Source organism: Condylostylus longicornis, unplaced genomic scaffold, assembly GCF_029603195.1.
Source record: "Condylostylus longicornis isolate FDR11 unplaced genomic scaffold, ASM2960319v2 ptg000031l, whole genome shotgun sequence".
NCBI classification, from domain to species: domain Eukaryota; kingdom Metazoa; phylum Arthropoda; class Insecta; order Diptera; family Dolichopodidae; genus Condylostylus; species Condylostylus longicornis.
This window is the reverse complement of record NW_026578000.1, coordinates 730,126-754,804: the sequence shown is the minus strand read 5'-3', so window position 1 is coordinate 754,804 and position 24,679 is coordinate 730,126. Positions and strand designations below refer to the sequence as shown.

Genomic DNA, 24,679 nt, shown 5'->3' with positions numbered 1-24,679 from the left:
TCTTGCGATACTTTCCAGTTCGTAACCTAGACAAAAATAATTTATAAGGCAATGGTTATGTCTATAACCTCCTGCCTATTTTTAGTAACGGACGTGGGCTCTGAGCCTCTATTACATAGAATGAGGTTAGTACTCAAGATAAAATCAAAAAGTGACTCAACTAGTGTTGGTATCCGAACTTCCCCAGATCACGTGATGTGCGTTGGCATCGCTGCCAATGATGAGACCAGCGCCAAGAGACCGCGCCTTCTCCACCAGGTCTCTCAGATTGCTAGGTGGAAGCATCCCCTGGGAATCATAGGGCAGGTATACTCAGACTCACCAGGAGATCCGGCCACCGACCTCGAAACTGACTGCAGTGAAATCTTCATTGCTGTAAAGAGGCAACAGAAAAGCATTCAAGTTACATTTAATTAATATGCATGATCTTACCTTTCCGTCGCTGTTGCTATAAACAGCTTATCGTTTTCAAATGAAATAGCTTAAAACTTGTGAGCAGTTTCTATATAACAAAAAAAAATATTATAATTACAAGAATATAATTTTGATTCATCTAGTATATAATAGATTATAGAGTAGATGAATCATATACAAAATTATACAATCATATACAAAAAATATTCGGTAATTCGTTGATCAATTGTTCATGGAAAATTTAATTGAAAATATAAACGGCAATAATCATTCAATATTTGAATTACTCCATCTTTAATAGAAAGCATAGTCAAAAATTCATTTAAGTTTTTTCATACAAGATGTACCTAGCTGTTTCCAAATAAATTTAAGCACATTTTTCTATTTGAAACAGAAATCCATTCTTAATAACAAACAATTTAATAATTATTTTGTAATTCTTTAGTACATACCATTAAATTGCATATATTTAGGATGAGATGAATGAAGTGAATATAAATTACTTCCGATTTGTTTTAGGAAAATCAAAATTTAGGCATCTAAAGTATTATAAAATTGATAATCAAGCAAATTATTTATTAAAATTTATTTATTAAAAAATTAAATTTATTATTAAAATTTATATTAATATTTTAAAATTTATTTTAAATTAAATTTATGAAATAAAAAATTAAAAATGAAATATCGAAATAAGCAAAAAAAAACTTCCTTAAAAATTTTCTTCTTTTACTTTGTTATTTAATAATTGAGCAATTTGAAAAAACGAGAAAACAAATAATTGATCATGTCATCTCTAAGATGCGCGTGCGTACTTGTTACCCTATTAGCATCATTAATAAAAATTATTTCCTGATTACCATATTAATTTACGCAAAATTTCAGTACTGTAATTTCGATAATATAACCAACTAACTATTGAGGCTGGTGTCAGAAGCAGTTAAGAAATTTTAGCGATTTTTATCACTCATATCAACACCAATAATGTATTTACTTAGCTGAAATTTCGATGTAATAACTTCAATAATTTCTAAGATAAAGCCAAATAATTTTTGAAGTTGTAGGATAGCTACCCGAAGCAATATCTCGGTCACATCCAATTTAAATGAGGTTCTAGCATTTACTAAAACAAATCATTTGTGAAAATTTGGTGAACTTAGCTCAATTAGTTTTTGAGTTACCGTTGGGATGGGAGGACGGACAGACATAAATAAAAAATAATAAATAAAAAAAATAACTGCGTACAAAACAAAAACAACACAAAAAAAAAAACAATTTTTATCTTATCGAAAAAATAAATTCTAATTTCATTTTATGGCAGCTAGGAAATAATAATAATAATTTTTCACATGGAATATAGAAATTGAAATTTATTTTAAATACACATGTACATATATACCAGTGTTATTCTTTGAAATTATCTCATATCTCAGCACATTATTAAGCATGTAATACCAAACAAATTGTAGAAGAAGAAAATTTGAATATTTATGGGTAAAAGTACAAGACAGACACCCAATTTTTATGTATATTCTTTTGTATAAATATGAAAAGATATTAAAAATTTATATATGTATAAACATAATATGTATTCCCATTCCATTTGTAAATTATGAATATTTATTTTGCACAAAATTAAAGACGAAAAGAAAATCCTCTTCTCTTTCCATATTACTTATATTAATATAGAAAACATGAGACGCCCAAAATTTTTAAACCCATTCCATAGCCTATAATTTAGGTAAACATAAAATGTATAATGCATTAATATGAATGTACATATATAAATACAACACTCGTTTTCTATTAAATTTAACATAATATGTATGTAATATTTTTGTAATATTTGACATATTATTTAAACAGTTATTATATATACAGACAAATATATGTAAAAATGTGAATCACATAAACATAATTGCTCATTCATGTAAAAAATATAATAATAATAATAGTCAAAGAATTCCAAACATATAACTTTTAGGGAATTTAAACGAAAAAAAGAGAAAAATTAAAATCTTATTTACACTCTCTTGAATATTAGAAGTTTAAGAATATTCAAAATAGTGTTAGGAATTAAAAAGGATTAATTTAAATTTATAATTGTTTGTATTCAGAAATTTTATGTACAATTTCATTGTTTACCACTTTTAGAATTAATTTGGGAAGGGTCACTTAATAATTGCAGCGATAGAGGTATTATGACATTCAATTAAATGAGATTATTACAAATTTTTCGTATAATTTAATATAGTAATTTATCTTCAAAAAAGATGCCTGCTCTAAATTAAATTTTGTCAATAATTAAATTAATCATAACTCTTTAAACCAAAACCTAAATACAACCAAAACCAAAAAACCTAAATACAAAAGTATAAGTGATTGTGAGCTTTGTCAGTCAAATTTTCAATAAATGTAATTTGCTATAAAATTTAAGAGTTCATAATTATTTAGCATCAAACCTTTAATACAACACTGAAATTATTTGTAAAAGATTATTCAATGTTATCTTACTTTAATTTTTTTATTTTATTATATTCTTAATACTTTCGCACTCTATATTGAATACTCAAACTTTTAGACATGTTCTGATTTTATATTTTTCTTTTTATTGAAATTTCTAAGATGAAAGTCATTGTTAAATCAAAAATTAAAACAGGAAATGAATGAGAAATCGATACCAGAAATTGTATATTATTATACAGTTATTATATAAGATGATAAGAATTTGGATAATCGTTCATATATGCACATGTTATGTACATGAGAATGTATAAATAGAAATTAATAAAAGAGAGATGAGGGAAATAAAAAATTTTGTGAAATTAGAAAGTTTTTTTTAAATATTATGAATTCTATATAGGAAAATTATTGTTAATTTTGTAGAAAAATGACTTTAACCGTCTTCAATATATAGTTTTGCCTATGAGGGACATAGGGCTAGTTCCCGATATCATAGATACTTATGTCCTAGTTTCATTGCATTAAGTTCACTAAGTAGAAAACTAGCTGCCGTAAATGGATATATATGGTTATTAACTTTACGAAATTTACAATATTGCATTAATTAAGCTAAAGCTGAATATATAATTTTATTAGTGATCTGACTAGTGTTTAAACCCGAAACTCCTCTGTTCAAGAACTGGTGCCACAACCATTGCATCATTCGTCAGATAAAAAACATAATATAATAGTATGAAAATCATGTGATTATCAGTTAACACAACTTTATAAATACCAAAAACGTAATTTAATTCAAAACATTCGTCCCATTCACTCTACTTGAATTTGAATGACGACTACATATATAGTTTCAAAACAATCTAAATTAATCTATTTCTAATTCTAATTGCAAAGGTATTTTAGATTAATATTACTAACTGCAAATCACTGATTTAACTCACTGACTTGTTCAGTGATTATTTTTTTTTTTTAATTCTTTTGTTATACTGTTTATATATTCCATTTTTCAGTTTTTCCATTTTTCCTACAATTTATTTATTATTTTTCCTTATTTCATCTATTTATTCTTCGAAGAGAGTAACAAATGAAAAAATAAAATACATAATATAAATTTCAAAAGAATTTAAATATAAAAATTTTATTTTCTATCTTTTTCTAACAATCACGAAATAATAAGAAAAGAAATTGTACTTGATGAGGTTGTCTTGTCAAATTATTTTTGTTGACATGATTTTTTTTTTCTTTCCTTCTGATCTATTTTCTTTAGTTTTTGTATGTCTTTCTTTTACATATTTTCTAATTTCCTTTTGTTAAATTGATATATATATATAAATTTTTTGGTATTACAAGAATATACACTTAAATAAGAAGATATATATAGATATTTCTATTGTATGGGGATTTCTAGCTTGTTGTACATATTTGCTGATAGAACTTGATAGAACGATGACATTTTAACAATTCAATATTTAGAATATACTTGTAAAATTTAAATAAAAGAAAAGTAATTCGTAATCTTAGTAACAACAAAAAAAAATAGGAAGCACAAATTCAAATGTTAAAATTTTTAAGGAAAACATTTTTCTTTTTTGTTACCACATCCTTATTCAATTTTTTTTTACAAAATACATAAGATTTAAATCTAAAATATATTAATGTGCAATTTGTAGAGAGATGTCCCTGAAGAATAATTTCATAGAGTTACATTTTGCTAAATTCTGATTTTGTTATTTGATTTTAATTAGGTCAAAAATAATTTATTATTCTTAATTTCCAATTTAAATTTTCGATTGTAAAGCAAAATGTTAAATGAATAGAAACCAGATATTGTAGATTCCTTCCAAATTTAATTATTATATTATTGGAAAATGTAATTTTTTTTAATTTTACCTTTGCAATCTTAATTTTTCAGAGCACACTTTAAGAAACAAGAGAGATTAAATGTCAAATACGGTGAATTTTAGACAGAATTAATTTAGTAGAAACTAAGAGTCTTGTGACTTTCAAGTAATTCAAGCTGCTGATGTCTATGCAAATATTTTTTGGATCATTATTTCTTGAAATTCATAATGCAAAATATAAATATTTTCATCCAAGTGCTTATGTATGTGTATATAACAATCTACATTTTATCAAAATAATTTAATTTTGAATATATAAATATAAATTAATTAAATCGTTCAATTATATCCAAGGTTGTTCAAATAGTAAAAAATTTTACTTAATATCATAAGTAATTGAGATAAAATTTAAAATTTTCGAAAGTAAATTTTTAAGGTTTCCGAAGAAGAATGTTTTATTTTGCTCGTTCTTCTCGCTTCCTCCTACACTTCTTTTCAAGTTTCAATATTATAAAAATATTCAGAATTTTATTTAATTAAATTAGTTGTAACTCCTGCTTCCTCTTTGAATAATGTTAAAATAAATTATAAAATTACACTCATTAATTATTTCCTATTTAATTTATGTATGTTAAAATAGTTAAGGATAATCCAATGAGAAAAGTTTTCCTTTAATTTACCTTGAATATATAGTTTGCATTTAACTCATATTCGTAATTATATTTTACATAAATCATGTTTTAAATTAAGAATTATTTGATTTTTAAATAATAAATTTTTAATCCTCGTTCCTTTTACATAGAATCTTAACTATGTTAATAAATAAAAATTGCCATAAAATCAATGAAATTATTTTATACAATAGTGTTTGTATATCAATATAATGTACCTTATGTATTGTGAATAAATTGGGATATAACATATATAAAAACACCACACATATTAATAAAATTAAATTTATGAAGAAGAAAAATATTAAAGGGAACAGAAGCAAAATAATAAAATGTTATTATTTAACCTTGTCTAACCTTAACAAATATAAAAATTTATATATATATATAGGAGAAAATCAAGACTTTGGATTATTTATTTTGAATTTTTTATTATCTTATGTTTTTTCCTTGTTGTTGTTATGTTTATTTTTTCTTGCAGAATATGATACCTGGACCAATGTTCTTTGAATATCTTCAATTACCTTGACTAAAAGATTTTCTTTTTCAAAATAAGTAATATTATAATGTTTTACACGTGGATAGAAAATGTTATACGAGTACATATTATAATGTTCTACATGTTTTGTAATAGGACACCTATACACTCTCATATATATATCTATATATATACAATCCCTGTGTCTAATACTTTGGGTTACCTAAAAATTTTATTAATTTTTAAAAAAGAATTTTAAATTTTTTCAACTTAAAAGTTGAAATTATCTAATTTTTATTCCTCCCTTAAACAATCTACTAAACTCTGTTATTTTTTCTGAAATACTGCAGGGTAAGAAGATTACAGACAGAGTAATCACTTGCAATTCAAATACAAAAATGAAAATAAATTTATTCTTTAAAGAAAAATTTCTGCATTGGCTAAATAATTTTGAGCAGGACTTGTAAATAACTTATATAAAATATTTATATACCCAAATATTTTATTTGTAATATATCTGTTCATATACTATAGTATATTATGTACGAATCTAAGTTTAAAATGGGATATTTTTGTTTTTCAGATTTTCTAAATTTTTTTTTTTTGTTTAAAGGATTTTCATTTTTCAACAAGGTCTATACCTTTTCCATATAACAGTATAAAATTTTCATACTGTTGATAAGATTCCCTCCTCTTAAATATATGTATGTATATATATATATATTTCATAAAAATCAAAGAATATATAAATAAAACAGGACAAAAAGGATTCATTTTTCTAATCTAAAAAAAAAAAAATATTAAAAAACAACCAAAGAAAATTCTCATATGGCCCATTTAGTTGATTCTTTTATCTTATATTATTATTTAACTTTCATGATTTTTTAATAAGTCCCTGTCGTTTCATTTTTTCCATTTTTGTTTTTGTTTTTCTTCCTGTTCTATAGTAAGTTATCCTTAAGCAATACTGACAGTAAATGTTTATATAAATATTAGGTACCTAACAACATTGTTATTTTCTTTTTCCTTTTATTTCTTTTTTCAAAATAAGCTACACACTCACATGTCTTTCCATCTTGTTTTTTTTACTTCTCTATTACTAAACTCAAAATAATAAGGAAAGAAAAAAATCAAATCTTTTGTTTTAAAGCTTTTAGATAGAAAGGTAAGAAGGACAACACCAGAAGAAAATTGAGCCTAGAAAAGATAAGAGAATGTGTTTTAAGAAAAAAAATATTGTAAAATGTAAATTTCGAAGAGAAACGTAAGAAAACAATAAGAGTCAAAAAAAAATATTTTGAAAGATTTTTTAATATTTTTTTTCTGTTTTTTTTAGAAATGACCTTTAAAATTTATATTCAGCAAATGTTTAGTTATAAAATATTAAATATGCGATATACACATACATTCGCATAATAAGTAATAAATCAGAAAGCAAAAGAAAAAAAAAAAAAAAAAACAAAAATATTTACTGCTCATTTTCATATCACGTAAATCTTTCATCATATCTGACATTTTATGTACGCATATACAAACATAATAATATTTTTGAGAAAAAACAAATACCATATTAGCAGTAGATTACATAAGACACATAGAACACATAGAACAAAATCATTTTTTTTTTGTTCGAAAAGAAAAAGTTGTCTTTTACTACTTATAAAATATTTAAAGTATCTTGTTTTCTTCATAAATACCATTACCACCTTTATATTAAAAAATATTCTAAGTTGAAATATGAATAATTTATATATTACGTAGAATTTAAATATAAGGAATTTTAAGAAAATATAATTTTAAATTTTGATTTAATATTCAATTTATTTATATTTTTTTTTGTGTATGTGAAATTTATTAATAATGAAATTTTAGTTTCAAAATATATAATTTATTATCAAAAGAAATGTATAACAGGCAGTCTAGAATATATTTTTTGCAATTTGATTGAACTTATTCTATCGAAATTAGAACTTATTCCGACATTTCTTATTATATGTAACTCCTGAAATATTAGTCAAACCGGTAATCATGCTATATAAAAGTTTCAACCATACAAAAGTTTCAACCATACAAAAGCAACATAAAACTTTGCTCATCTATTATTATTATTATTTATTTATTTTCCTTATTTTAAAGTTACAAAATTCAAAACTAAAAATAGTTACAATTTAATATGTATATAGAATTACTTAAAAATAAAAAATAAGGATGGTCCCAACTATTGCCACTATAAGGGCAAGTAACGAAGGGCCATTATATCAGAAAAAAATTTTAAATTATTACAAAAATTCGTTTGTGGTGGGGATCACAATTAAAGCTAAGCAGAATTCAAGTTATATTTAACAAAAAAGAAATAACAAAAAATTCAAATATTTATAAAAACAAATAAAAGTAAAAATTACATAATAGTGAATAAATTCTTAAAATTTAATATAATCTAAATTCAATTTATAAAATTCATGTTAATTCAATTCAAAACTAACGTTATATAACAAACATGTATAATTTATTAAAAATCACATATAAAATTTATAAATTTAAAGCTATATAGGAATTTTGGAATATGCATCAAATTAATCTATTATTCAATAAAAATTCAATATCGTTATGGTCGAAACCAAATAACCATTTTTCAAGAGACTTCACAAAAACGGATAAAATTCGAACACTCCTGAGATCTACTGGCAACAAATTAAATAATTTGGGCGCAAGTAATATATAAAAATGTGAAAAATGAGATAGTCTAGCTCTTGGAACAATTGTCATATTCATATTATTAACTCTAAGGTTGTAATTAGAATAAAACCTCTGCACCAAGTAGCCAGACCTCATGAAAAAAACTTTTAAAGATTTAAAAATATATAAATGACGAAGAGGAAGAATATTTAAATATTTAAATAATGGAAAACTAGGTGTAAATCTATTTTTTTTTAGTAAAATTCTTATGCAATGCTTCTGGGCAATCCAAATAGGATAAATCTTATTAATATAAGATCCACCCCAACAAACAATACCATATTGAAGCTTCGAATTAAAAAGTGCAAAATTTTAGCGAAAACTGCATAAAAACAAAAAAAAAATGTGTCCGCCCTAAGTCTTACAAGAGATTACAAACTTAGAATTTTTATTCGATTTATTAATTTTTTAATATCAGATTCAGAAAATAGCCATAATCGAAATTTTTTAAAATAATTTGAATTTTTTTTTGTAATTTTCTGCTTATTCTAAAAAAACACAAAATTGGTGAATTGTTTTTTTTTTTCCTTGAAAAATATATTACATATCAGTGGAAAACTATGGATATTTATATTACAAATAAAATTATTATACAATGTCATTTTTATAATAATCTTGTTAAAAATATAACAAAAAAAAAAAAATACAAAAACCCAAAAATAGAAATTGGTTAAACATCCATATTAAATTTCATTTTATTAAAATTCCTTTACCCACATAACAACCCCTAAAATTTTATATGGTATTATATTTTATATTTTTATACTAAAATAAAAATAAAAAAAAAAAGGTTATCATAGCGTTGTTAGTTAGGATTAAGTTAATTTTAACAATCGTATTTAATATGCTTATTTTATATCTCTATATATACAAAATATTTTATAATATATTATTATAAGTATATTATTTAGTTTACGTTATGATAATACTCATAAGTATATACTCGTAATATGCTTATAATTGTAAGCATATTATGAGTATATAAGGTTTAAAATATAAATTTTAATTTATCCGCAATATTATAATAAACTGGTAATCCTTTAAAATTATTTTAAATTTGTTATATGATTATATTTTTATATTTCTATTCAGTATTTGAATCTCAATTAGTATCGTACATAATCACTACATAAAATTATCTATTAAGCTCTTGGCACATTTTTTTTTTTTTATTTTGTTGGTATTGGTATTATATGTTCATGGGTATTAAATTTTTCTACATAAATGTAATATGTAATATAAGATTAATAAACATTACCGTTCAAATTATGTATATTATGTTTAGAGAATAATTGAGCACTTATTTAAAGTGTAATAAATATCAGAATTTTTACAATGCGGCATATAGTAAAAATGTGCTTAAAATTGGAATATTTTTTGAAATTTTTGAAAATGAATATTTTTTGATAATATAATAAATGTAACATTTTTGTAAATTACTTATAATTTAATTGATTCAATAATGAAATATTGAATCAATTAAATTTTGAATTTATATAATGCCCACATGCATATATTTTAAATAATAATCAAATAATTATAATCGCTTCTGGTCATAATCATCTAGGAGCTCCTAGGCTTACCGCAACCCCGGAAAACTTCACCAGCGTTCCTCTCTGATTCCTTTCTTAATTCCCAACGAATTGTATGTAGTCATGTTTCTCTCCAGCCCAAGAAATGGTGTATTTGCTCTCCTTGTCGCCATCACATCAGCTGCCATATTCCCTTCCACGCCCCCATGGCCCGGCAGTCAGCGCAAAGTGACACGGTTGTGCCTGCCGAATTCATTGAGCTTCTCAAGACAACCCCAAACTGCCGCGAGTGATACCGAAAAGTAATTTAGCGGTCCGATAGCAGCCCGGCTATGCGGCATAATCATTATCTCCTATCGGCGATGACCCCTTTCAAGGCTGATCCAAAATTCAATGTCGTGTAACTCGGCCCGAAATACGCTCCGAGATGTTCCCATAGGATCGGAACCCAAAAAACCTTGCACCCGTCCCTATACTGGTTTTCCATCCGTCAGCGTACCATCTGATAATGTGTGTTCCCACTGAGTAACCTGAAAAACAACTTAACCAGTCCTCCTGTTACTCAGCAACAAGGCAAAATTTTTCCTTAACTGAAAGGATTTAACCTTAACTGAAGGCTGAACTGAAGGGATTTCAATGGCAAGAAAATTATATTTTTTTTATATTCTTTTGTTCAATTTCATTGCAGTTTAATTTTTTGTTCACAACAATCTGTATGCCATCATCTCTGTTTTCCTTTCTGCCGTTATAAATAGCTTTAAAGTTTTGAATGTTATATGTGTCGACTTCATTTTGAAAAATCCACAATTCTGTAAGAATAACAAATTTATTGCTCTATATCAACGCTGTATTATAATAATTACCAAATAAACGTATGTATTTTCCATAAAGAAAATATTTTATACGTTTTCGAACATTTTTTGTAATACTCGCTCAAATGACGTTACCTCATTAAACACACTACCGGAATACTCGTAATTTCAATGATAGCCGTCCCATACAGAAATTTTATTCATACAAATTTTCATTTTCGCATTTTAAATACCTGAAAGTATTTTGAAAAAAATAATAATATATTATTACAAAAATATTCTCATTACAATAAAATAATATGGAAAATTTAATAAAAAAAATCCTTAAAATTTTATCTTATAATCAACCAAAATTTTCTCACAATATCGTTCCAATAAAACATACATATACGAGTATAATGTATGTACATAATTTAACCGTTTATAATATGTATCCAGCTTTAATAAAATTAATAGCACCCCCATATTTAATGGGAAATTAAAACTATAAAATATGATTAAGCAAACTATTCTACTTATTATAATAACGATAAAGGATAATTATTTTTAATTTATTTAATAGTAAATATTTTTCGACACCATTCATGTACAATATAAAATTAGGTATAAATTTGAATATGTACATATTACTCGTATATGAGTAAAGTATGCTATACAAGCAAATATGCTATTTTAATTTGGGAAATATTTTATATAATGCGAATATTAAATCCTTTTATTATTAAATTTAGCTGAGTTATGAAAATAATTTAAATTTTTTTACATTATTTAAATAAATTTGTAATGCATGTTAGATTTAAACAGAAGCACGGTTTTCGGTTCACATAGTTTTAATATTAAAGATTTAATATTGTAAATTTTTTGTGGAATAAAATTACTGAAATAATTTACATATGTTATAGTATAACTGAAATATATTTTATAATAATATTATGAATTGTTGACAAATTCTTTACAAATTTGAAGTACAATTGAAAAATTTATTAAAAAAATATGTAGCTTAAAATATTTAAGAATAAAATACGATATAACTTTACTTATAACATGTGTCCTACACATTTACTAACATATTACTATTTTTTTCAATTATTCACAAATGTTTTTTCTTTAGATTGGCGCTGAGATATAATAGATTCTCTCGGATCTAAACTATTATTCACATTAATTTTTAAAGAACTTTAAATTTAGAAAGGTAATTCATTCAGGCTCTTACACCAGCAGTTGATTGCACCTAAACTAATCATTGTGTACATTAATAGCAGGTAAAACTGTTGCCGCTAATTTGACAGAAAAAAGGTATTCTACCATTCAACTATGCTTCAATGATACAAAAATAACTTTATTAATTTAATTTTCTCTATTCTCGATAATTATTCGAGTTAATAAAGAACTCGTTCTATATTTAACCGCAACATTATAAAGTTTATTCATGTAATCCTTAATTTTCCTTATGGGCATCATAGTAAATCGAATTTCTACAAATATCAAAAAAAAGATTAAATTTATTTCTTGAAATTTAAAAAAGAAATCATAGTTAATTACTGTATATAACTTTATTTTAAAATAATCAAGAAGTCTGTGTATTCTAATATTTAAATTTAAAAAATATCTTTCTAACTTCATTCAAAGTAGACAAAGAAAACAATTTCTTTGTTTTTCATTAAAGATTCCGAAGAAAACACAGAAGAAAAAAATTAAAATCAATTAAGTAAAAACCTTTTAAAATTTAAAAAGGGAATTTATCCTTTTTTTTTTGTTTTTTATTTTCCATTTTTCTATTCAAATTCCAGACTTAATGAAAGATAAATCAACAAGAAATCGAAAGGTTTGTTAATAGTAAAGAAAAATCTAATTTGATTAAATTAATTTTCAATCAAACTGAAAGAAATTAATCATTAATGAGAATTGTAAAGGAAAAAAAAAGACACAGGAAAGAAGAAAAGAGAAGAAAGAATTTTGCAAATTTTTTCAAATATAGAAAAAGAAATAAAAGTCTCCTACTTGAAATACGAAAAAAAAAGCCTATAAAAAAATATAGATTGAAAAGGATAAGGATATAGTCGTAAAAATACTAAGGGACCTAATACCTGTAATAAGGCGTTAATATTGAATTTATTCGGAATTTTCATAAAAACTTTTCATTATAATTATGTACAGTACTTAGGCTTGTAGTGAAATTTCTAGAATACGGTTATAGTTCTGTATGTAAGTATTCGAATTTCATGGACATTTCTAGCTAATTCACGAATTTTGAAATAATTCCTGGAAAATTATTTTCGAATAATCTTAAGTTGGACAAGCATTTTTTTGTTTTAAAAACTTTCGTTCAAAATTAAAAGAATTCAACATGATGTTCGGGTTTACACTCGCAATCCTAACTGAAATAGTACGAGATATCGTTGACGTGACCCTATTATAATCTGAAAATATTAGAAAATACATATAGCAGAATTCCATAATGATTTGCCGATATTTTTGAATTATTCGATGAACCTTTGAAAGTGAAGAAAAAAAAAAGCTTGGAAAATAATAGTTATAAGAATTTATAATCTGAAATTAAACTTATTAACCATCATTAACTTAAACTAATGATGATCATATGGGTTGGTTATTTTTAAAAATTTTTTCATTTCAGCACAATGCTTTAATTTCATCTGAAAATTACCCTAATTTTCAAGTAAATTTAAAAGAAAGCAAAATATTTGAAACGAAAAACTAAATTTATAACACCAAGCTGATTCGGAATAGAAAAGCAACTCCAAAAGGCAAAAAAAAACACTTTCTATATTAAAAAAAAGATTTGTATTCAAAAAAGGAATCATTCTGTAATTTGAAAGGGTTATGATTTCTTTTTATATTTCTCTCTGGATTTTTGTTTTTCACTAGAAAAAAATTATTTATAAAAATTTTTACTTGTACAAAAGAATATTTTTTTGAAGAATTGAACGGAAAAGTTGACAGAAATATCAAGATGAAAATCGAAATTCCATTTCTGAATTATTTAGGTACTGGGAATGAAAATAAAAGAAAAATGTAAATTATTTAAAAATTGTATTCCCATTTAATTTCTACTTGTACTTGTAGATACACAGAGAATAATCAAAATCATTCAGAAGCAAAACAAAAACAAAAACTTTCATAAGTAATTAAAATTCAATGGTTATTAATCTCAAATGAGAGTAAATTGGAAAAATATTATCTTTTATTTAAAAATAAAAGCTGATTTTTATTGATTTTTTGAAAATAAATTTTTAACAATCAATCAAAAATACTTTATTATTCCTTTAAGTTTACTGTAGATATGTACATGCACACTGAATTCATGTACCTATATTTAATTATATTTTGACAAAAGTAATAATTTAAAATTTTGTATATGTAATTATTTGTTCCAGTTTTTTAAATTTGTATGTATGTATGAATCAATGGAAATCATTTTACTATGTAATTATTGTAATTATATGGAATTTTCAATACGAACACATGAAATATAAATAAAAATTCTTAACAATTTCAATCAATTCTTGAATTAATTTCTTCCGATAATGCAATTTATTATAAAATTTTGCGAAGTAATAATTAAATTGAACGGTAATTATTACAAAAATATAGGAAATTAAATGAATATTGAATATAAGTGAATTTTGATTCACAAATTTTGAATATATAATCTTTTAAAAGTGTATTTAGCAGACAGGAAGTTGCAGCAACTTCCAGAATTTCCTCACAAAACGAGCATTATGCCTTTCTTTTAGATCATCGAGTCTCCATAGACAGTTTTTGCCAAAGAATTGGTTAAGCAGAAAGCAGAGATCCCCACATGTCGAAAAGTTAGAAACAATATGCATTTGATTGAAAAGCGAGACCCTTTCAGATACATGAAAATTCTTAATTAAGGGATCACAAGGGGACTACATATTGTAAAATCTAGGACCTTCCTATGTATTACATTTATAAAAATCGGTTCAATAACCTTATTAGCTGTATTCAAATTATTTCCTAAAAGAAAATCAAAAACACACTCACCTCTGGGGTTCGTATTCTCCACACTGTGTGATGAGTATTAGCATCACAGGCTATAATTTTTTGTTCCAATTGCAGTATCTAACGTGTTAGTCTCTGACTTCCGCCGATGTGACGAACTCTTAAATTGGAAGAAATTTAATATACTTATTAAGCCACAATGCAGCTCTAGGTAAATCAAATTGATATGAGAAAATCAACTGATATTTATTATTTTGCAGATCCTTGATTTGCCCGCCATATGCCCATGGCTCTTGAAGGGGTCTTTGTTGAAATCTTTGATAACCCGCCATTTTAGACAGTGACATGCTGCTTTTGCATGATGGAGGTTCTCCAGGATTAACCTTAATTCATGCATTGAGCTGAGTTACATCCGATGACTCAGATGACACTATTGCTTCTACCGTAAACTAGCCATCGGAAACCCTTCCGCTGCTTTTTTCTGTTTAAAAATACCTATCATTATTCTTTCTTGAATAGGGGATATCCTGCTTTTCTACATCAGGACTTCTGAGAAATCTTTGTCAAGCACCCCAATTATGATACTTCCCACAACTTTAGCTAAGGCTTTAGTTGTCTTAGTTCAAGGAATATACTGTTCCACCTTGACTTGGTACGTCTGCCGTTCGCCGGTTTCAAGCATCAGATGACTGTAATTAATAAAAAAAACACCATCACTACAAGTTGCATATTTTATATCAATTGTTATTTCCAAAACTCATGCATAATAAAATATGAGATGTACTTAAATAACTCCGAGGATCATTTGTTTAAATGATTTCAGTAAAAAAACGTGGAGGTAGAATAAAGTATTTTTCTCCTTCTACCATAAAACTTTATAATTTATCCTAAAAAAAAACGAAAAACTTCATAATTAATTTTATAAAACTTTATACATATATTCGTTTCATTTAGTTTCATATTCATTATAATGTTAATTAAGAGAAGTCCTTTTTTCTCATTATGTCCGTTCTCTCTTTTCTTTCATTTGGGAGTATTTCATTGAACTGCTTAATAAAGTACTTCCTTATACTATAACTAAACTGTTAAATTAAAACAAAGGATAAACTTTTTTTTTTAATTTAAATTTTTTGAAATTTTCTTTTTTGCTTATTTTCTTTATATTAATGCAAGTATGTACTATGTGGAGTACACATACTAAACTAAAAATATTTTTATTACGACGTATATTATAAAAAAATTCAAAATCTGTTTTAAATCCTTTTGAATAAGGCTAATTTAAAAATTAAATAGAAAATTGCAGGGAATCTAGTATTGAATAAATTTTATAAAAATACTTGCATTATTAAATTAGATTTGAAAATTTCTTAAATTAGGAAGGACAATACATCGCGATTTAATATAGTATCTAGTCTAACCCCACCTAAGTTCCAAACGATCGAATTCGAATTTTATGGGAGCAAGAGAGTAACTCTGAACATATAATATTCTAGACTGAAATTTTTGAAGTGTTTCCTCAATATAAAAAAGTTCCAACAAAGAACTAGTGAGATTTCTTACCTGATACTTCCGGATTTCAACATTGTCAAATACTTAAATGATTTCTTCAGGGCTTCAGTACGATCTTTTCAGCTCAATATCTTCTTAAATTCTTTCCTGATGGGGTGGTAAAACAGAACATCACCAGTTTCATATAGTTTTCCAAGTTTCCTTTTTGGGTTTGCAAACCAGTGTTCTCAAAAACTTCCTAAATAACATATTCTGAAACACTTTAATGCAATCTCCTAAAATTGCAAAAGCCAAGCCATGATCTTCAGACACGATGGCTATATTTTGTATCCAATATCTTGCACATGCGCATGATGTGAAAGAATTTTTACGATTCTGAAAAATAAAAATATTACTTAAAAAGTTAACATGTGATTTATTGTATTTTATGTTTTTGTTCTCAGCAATCGCGTTTTGTCAGAGAGAATTACACTTATAAGCATAAAAGAAAATGATAAATTGAATTGAAATTAAATTGAACCAAATTGAATCTGGGTCGACTTAGCTATTAGAAAATATTGTCATTTTAAAACATTTTTCTTACATTTTTAGTATTTTGTATTATATTTAAATATTTTCATTTTATTTTCGTTTTTTTTTTCAGGAAATTCCACCAAACTACAATAACAAAATGCATTTAACTAAACAAATTTTGACATATATACCTATAAAATTTATACTTAACTAACGTAATCAAATGCTATCTTTGTCTAAATACTATTAAAATTTATTTCATCATAATTCTATAATCGTGTATGATTATCCCTTATTTTGAAAAAAAAAAAGAATAATCTTTTCAAATGGTTAAAGCACCGATTTTATTACCAAAACCGCCGTCATCAATTTCATTGTCACCTATAACTAATGACATCATGGATCCAACAGAAGAAGAAGATAACCTAAATAATTGTAACACTCAAAATTCATCAATTATAGTAAATAATAACAATAATGAAAATAATAATAACAATAATGAAATAGATTGCTGTAATACAGCTAGATTTGTAATTTCGCCCAATACATCAACTCCAGCAACACCAACATCACCTTCATCTACAACAACAATAATAAATTCAATAATGACAAACGGAGTTGTTTTTCATAGAGATATTCAAACCCAAACAAGTTTAAGTTTTGATGAAAATGATGAATACGATGGTAATTATGACTGTTCAAATACTAATCATAATAATAATCATTTGACTGATGATAATGAAAACTGTGAAAATGGTAATGATGATGATATTGATAATAATATCTCTAATACAAATAATTTTGAAAATAATGATAATGATAAGAATAATCATAATGATAATAATAAATGTGATGATGTTAATGGTAATTGTTCAAATGAAATTAATTCAGCAAAATTATCAATTGAAACCACAAAAAAGAAATCATATGATTTAAATAAAAATATTGATACTAAATCAATAGATAATAATGATAATAGTGAAAATAATAATGATGATTCTATTCCATTTCTCAAAAGTATTGAAAAAGATTATAAATTAAAATGCAGTAGTAGTTGTTCAGCAACAATATGTGATAAAGCTGTTAAAATAGAAAATAATCAAAATTTATTACAAAATGAACAAATATTTTATAAAAATGATGAAAATGAAAAATATGAAAAAAATATTAATAATAATAATAAGAATAACAATAATATTCTATTGCCAATACAAGAGGAATTAAACGAAAACTTTGAAAATTCTAATGATTTCACAGATTCTTACATAAATGAAAATGAATTAAATGAGACTGAAAATATATGTGAAACAACAGATGAAACAGAAACAACAACAAATATATGTAAAACGATTGATAATTATCTTGGTGATTATGAAACAAATAATTGTGATGAAATATTTAAATATGGTAGTATAAATAATAATGATAGTAATGACAATTTGAAAATTAATGGTAATAATATAATAGTAAATAAAAATACTAATAGTAATAACAATAATAATAACAACAGTAATAATACAATTTTATATCAAACGACTGCTATTACAAAACATAGTGTACACAGTGAAAAAATAAATGAATCAATAGGTATAATACAACATTTACAACCATTGACGGCCATACCAACAATACAACAAACAACAGCTGGACCAACAGCAATACCAACAATTGTGACACCAGCAACATTATTACCAGCTCTTGTTAATCATCAAACAGGCGCCATAATAGGTAAGAAAATTATTATTTAGAACTAATTTCAAAAAATTATTAGCAAAATTTTTATTACCAATATTATCAATATTCTTTAATTTGATTCGGGTCGGCATACAAAGTTTTTTATCGGCTAATTGACTTTTATTTTAAATAATTGAGTTGAATCGTTTTTGTACTCACAACTTTTATATTTTGTTCAAACAAACGCAACGAACAGCCACGAAACCCTAAAACTTAATTTTGCATGATGTCAGAATTTATCATAAAATTCTTTTTCATTCATTGAAAGTAAATTTACTTTCAAAAGCATTGTAGTAAAATATCAAACAATAAATAAAAGTTTTAACAAGATAAAAAGCAAATTTTTATCTTCGATTACCCAAATTACTTTCGAATAAGTTTTACAAAAAAAAAAAAATTTTTTTTCATATTTTCTTTTTTCTGCATTCTGAAAAATTTTTAAAATGGTTTGAAAGCAAGACTAACAACCTAAAATACCCAAGTTTAATTGATTAAGTGCTTCAAAGAAAATTTTTTACAACATTTTACTTTTTTTTTTTTTTTTGAAATTCTTGTTTTTTATGTCCTTCTTTATGCTACTTGTTAGTATCATAAAAAATATACAGTAAAATGCTTTTATTATCTAAAAATTTCTATCAAAAATATGTGTATGACATGCAACCACTTATTTTGGTCTACTGAAAAAACAGAAAAGAAAAAAAAAACGAAACATTTAAAATCAATTTCATTCTGCTAGCGATTTCTTTGTAATTTTATAGGTCATGTAACTCATGGAGCGCAAATTGTAATGGGAATTGCAGCAACATCTTTGCAACCAGCAACAGCACAGACGACTACTCAACCATCTATATCATCGCAATCACAACAAACAACTTTACCTACATCATTAGCATTACAAACCACACAAAATTCCATTGTTGGTAATGGTACAAATTTAACGCCATGCCCTCAATCAATTGTTCAACAACAGACTGCACAAACAGTTCTTACTGTTCAAGCAACATCATCACATAGTCAAACGATTTTACAACAAATATCACCACCGGCATCAGTTTCCGCGCTACAAACATCTCATGCTCCAACAACAATTTCAACACAAAATTCTCCAAGTCATCAAACTGTTGCACATCATTCTCAGCATCATAACCATTTACATCAACAACAACAGCAGCAACAACAACAACAACAATTAACCCAACAACATCCGCACACAATTCATTGTCAATTAACTGGAGCTACTATAACAGCAACTCCTATTTCAAATCAACAACAGCAACAACAACAACAGCAACAACAACAACAAAACACAGTACAACCAACTCATATTTTTCCAGTACATGTAATATCAATACCAGCAACAGCACATCATCATCAAACGGCGCATGGTACAACTACTGCATGGCCAATAGTTGAGGCACCAATATTTATTGATGCAAATGGTGAAGCAAGAACATTTTGTCCAGCACATCCACAAGGACCATTACCGCCACCTTTACCACCACCGTCACTACCGCCAACTGGTTCAACAATTACAAACTGTTCACAAAGTGTACAACAATCTTCACAACCACAACAAAATAGTAATGGTATTCAATCAGCCATTCAATCATCTATATTATCAGTTGCTAGTAATATGATAAATGGAAATTCAGTAAATTTAAATGGAAATTCACAAACCCAACAACAGCAACAGCAACCGCAACAACAGCAATCACAACAACGTGAACATAGAGTTTTATTGCAGTTGGACGCGGGGGTATCGCTTCCAGTACAAATAGGTGGAAAAAGGAAAATATTCCGAGGTAAGTGAACTTTCCTTTTTTTTTTAATTTTTATGATTAAACTTCTTTTTTACTATGGTTTTTCGTTTCTTTTAACCGTGTTTGTTAATTTTCCTTTTTTTTTCTCTTTTTTATTGAACTTTAGGATATTCCCATGTATTGGAATGAGATTTTTTTTTTGCTTCTTCAATTCTCTAGTGAGTTAAAAGCTTATTTAAGTTTGGTTATGTTCAAAAAAAAAAAAACTATTCTAACAAAATATAAAATAAATAGCATACACTTACGAAATCGTGTGAATACCTAAGTCTGTTTGTGTGCTTGCCAAGATTCAATATATAAAGATGCATAATTTAATGTATATATAACAGAAAAGAAAAAACATATAGACCGTTGCTTATTTGTTTCCATATCGGAAATTAAATGAATCTCAATCGAAATACCAACATAATCCTTTTAAGGATATTAAAGGACAATGAGATTTTTATACCTCTCATTGAGTGTTTATTTAAACAATTTTCATTTTTATATTTGAGAATTGAAATTTTATATTGTTTTTTTTTTTTTTGAAAAAGGAATGCAAATAAATCAATTGTGTGTGTTTTGAGGGTTATGAATTCGTTTTATATATTTTTGTATATACACATATGTATATGCATATGTACATATATGTAATTTAAATAAAAATTTATGGAGGATCTAGATTATTTGCATAATGGATGCTTTTCATTTGAATGATCTTTGCAGTCGTTAAATTCTTATGTTATTTTTGTCTTTTTTTAAGTATTAAAAGTTTTGGAAAATGAATTTTCATTCATAAATAAACAAAAATTTAATTAAAATATTAATGAAATTGAGTTCTGTATTAAATTTTTATACTTGATTGAAAGAGATTTTTGTTTAGTATTTTATTGTACTTTAAGTTAAAGTTATTTCAGGAGAGACTTAAAATTTACATTCATGCATAACTAATGTATGTAAAAAATTATGTAGAAAACTTGACAAAATTTGTCAATGACCAAACAGTTTCTAAACAGTTCTAAACAATTTTTATTTAATAGTTTACATCTTTTTTGTATATTGAAAAAAATTATTAGCTCTTCTAAATTAAAGAAATTTAATGGTCCACTGAAATGAAAATTGTGAAATTTTTTTCAATCCAATTGAAAATTTTATTAATTATTTTATAACTGGAGCTATTTTTTATACAGAAGCTATTCTTTAGCAAATTTGCAAATTCAATGTACAGATTTATCGTAAAACTGTAATACCGACAGTAAATGTTACGTATTAATTTCCTAGTGGTACAACACACACCTAAGATATTTTAATTAAATCAAATTTATGCACTTGATTGAAGTAAGAATTAAATTGGCAAATACCTTTCCAATTTGAAAAGATATTGAATCTATATTTAAGATACTATATAATTTTCACTTCTTATGCCCTTTATTTTATGATATTAATAAAAATTAATTCGTTACAACAAAAAAAAAAAAATTCATAATTTCTAATTTAATTTTTAAGTTAAATAAAAATATTACTGCCACGCTTAAATTTTTATGTCACTTAACAAATCCAATTTTAAATTTGATTTTTTTTTGTATAAATTTCACGTATACTTACACACATTTGTACATACATAACAGATTTGTACGTGAATGAATTAAAATTTATTATGTATGTATGTAAGCAAGCGTCACAACCATACAAAATGTGTCCATTCAAAATATGTTCTCGAGAACAGAGTGAAAAAATAATATTACCCTGTCATGATTATGTTAATGTATTCAGTGGATTTTATGTTCATGAATAAAATATTAGCCGAAAGGAAATGTCTGTTGATGATTTTTTATTATACGAGTACATTTGTATTTTTATTATTTTAAATACATACAGACGGACACACAGACATAGAAAAATAAAAACTACAAAGAGTCAAAAAAAAAATAACAAAGTACAAACTTTTATTTTCTCAATGGACAAGTTGTTCTTTTTTCATTAGCTTTACAGACAACTTAGATTAAGCAAAAAAACGAAAATAAGTACCTTAAATATTAAAATGGAAATTTTCAAATCACATTTTTTGGTACCGTCTTTTATTTTAGTTTCCTCAAGCAACTTACCTTTTATAGCTTTTAATCGTAATCCTTTGTGTCTAAAACATTTTGTCTAGCCTGTTAAAACACCTATAGCAAATACATACTATGCATATGCGTAAATTATGCATATTTAATAAAAAAAAATATAATAAAATTTTCAATTACAATAATTTTTTTTTTTGTATTTGCAAATGGGCCAAGGAATTATTAGTTACATTTAAAACATTTTAAACGAGAACAACGTTGAAAATACTATGAAAATTTTTCACCACACAATTTACTATTAACACCACTAATCAATTTTTAAGTTGAAATGGTTTAAGTCCACAATAAAAGAATCTTTTAAAGTACCTAAAGTTAGACCAAAAATTAGGCTTTAGTAAAAGTTTTTTATTCCATCATAGAGATTATAAGGGGTCATAAAAATACAAAGTTATTTATCTTTATTGAAAATTTATCAAAATTCCATTACGTTGAGTTGCAATACACATGTGTGAAAAAAAACGTATATAACTATAATATGAGTGTTGCCAATTACTTTTCTTAAAAAAAAAAAAAAAACATTTACATAATCAGATAATTTAGGGACTAAGCTTCTAAATTTATGTTAACAAGCAATTTTCAAAATTATTTTTTTCTCCAAATCTAAATCTATACATTTATACTATAAAAAGATTAAAAGGTGTGTACTGCCAACTTCTTTCGGAATTACCGTAATAAAATTCATTGTCAGTTTTCATTCATTTTATTTAGTAATTTTCTTTTCTTCTTAATGATAGCTCATTATTTTAAATTTATGTATTCTCATATTGTTGAAACATTTTAACACAAAATGTATGCAAATTTACGGTAAAGTTTTTTTAACATTATATAAAAAAAATATGTTAATGTTAAAATGCTAAATGTTTTTCTTAAGATTTCATGTTAGATTAAAAAAAATTTGAACGTGAAAAAAATTTAAAATAAAATCCTGGTTTCTAAATATACGAAAGAAATTTATGTGGCCCAATTGAGGTGGGGACTTAAAAGTAAAGTGATCCTTAAATTTCCATATAATTTTTATTTGTTACAAAAAATAAATTAATAAATAAACTATTCAGGAGTTAAAATTTACAAGAAATTTTCTTATATAAATTTAATCTGAAAAAAAAATATAAAAATTCAAATCATCCGATAGATGGCGTGGTAGATTTATTCCACCTATAATGGATAATTTTTTTTGTAAATGGATTTATTTTGATTTTATATACGGTTTAAGCATATTTCTTTCTAATCTAAATAATAAAGGTTATATAAGATTATTTCAAATAACAAAAAAAAAAAATTAAAAAAAAAAAATGAGGTCGAAAATATTTAAAACCCAAATTACAGATAATTTTTTTTTTCTTGTTTCTGAAATATCTAGTGAAGGACGTTATAAATTCTAAAATTTCATTCTATTAGAACCAAAAAAAAAAAAATCATGTTTTCATGTCATTTTGAATGTCACGTTTCGTCCTTGTAACAGCAAAAATATTTAAATCAAAATTATGAAGGAAGTATATGGGTTCTTTTCGCTTATTTGTTGTTTTTTTTTTTTGTTTTTTCTTTGCTTCCCTCAATTTCGAGTATAAAAACAAAAAAAAAATGGAATAGTGTTTAAATAGCAAATTGCTGTTGATATATAAAGTGTCAAGGATATAACTTGTACTTTATAAAATCTTATTTATTATGTAATTTTATTTTTTTTTTTTTAAAAAGGATTATAAAAGTAGATAAATAATTTGAAGAGGATTTTTTTTTTTAAAGAAATTCGTCCCTTAATTTATTTTTTTCTTGTTTATTTTATTTAATGAATTTTTTATTGACAGCATTGAATACAATAAGAGAGGTTGTGTGATGGCAACAAATTTCGAATGCCAAGATTTCGGTGGAAAACTCAATACATCTTCATAATAGGTAAACGTAAATAACCTACAATTTTTAAGGAAATATCGATATGTCAGTTTGTCCATCTGTTTGTTGATCTGTGTGTGCACAAGTATGTCGCATGTTAGGTCTCAGAAATTGAAACCTGAATTGCAGGCCGATTTTAGATTCTTTGGTATTTAATATTTAAATTCGGAGTGTTAAAAA

The 24,679-nt window shown here is 25.0% G+C and overlaps 1 protein-coding gene across 1 annotated transcript in view; it reads left to right on the top strand.

The window, feature by feature from the left end:
* The window catches only part of LOC129608369 (basic-leucine zipper transcription factor A-like), a 55,945-nt gene extending 35,451 nt beyond the window's left edge, over positions 1 to 20,494 (top strand). The window contains exons 2-3 of the mRNA XM_055519853.1: positions 17,081 to 18,678; positions 19,443 to 20,494. Coding sequence (XP_055375828.1) covers positions 17,277 to 18,678; positions 19,443 to 20,494 — 2,454 coding nt within the window. The 5' untranslated portion in view covers positions 17,081 to 17,276. The remainder of the gene's footprint in view (positions 1 to 17,080; positions 18,679 to 19,442) is intronic.
* Positions 20,495 to 24,679: the final 4,185 nt, after the last annotated feature.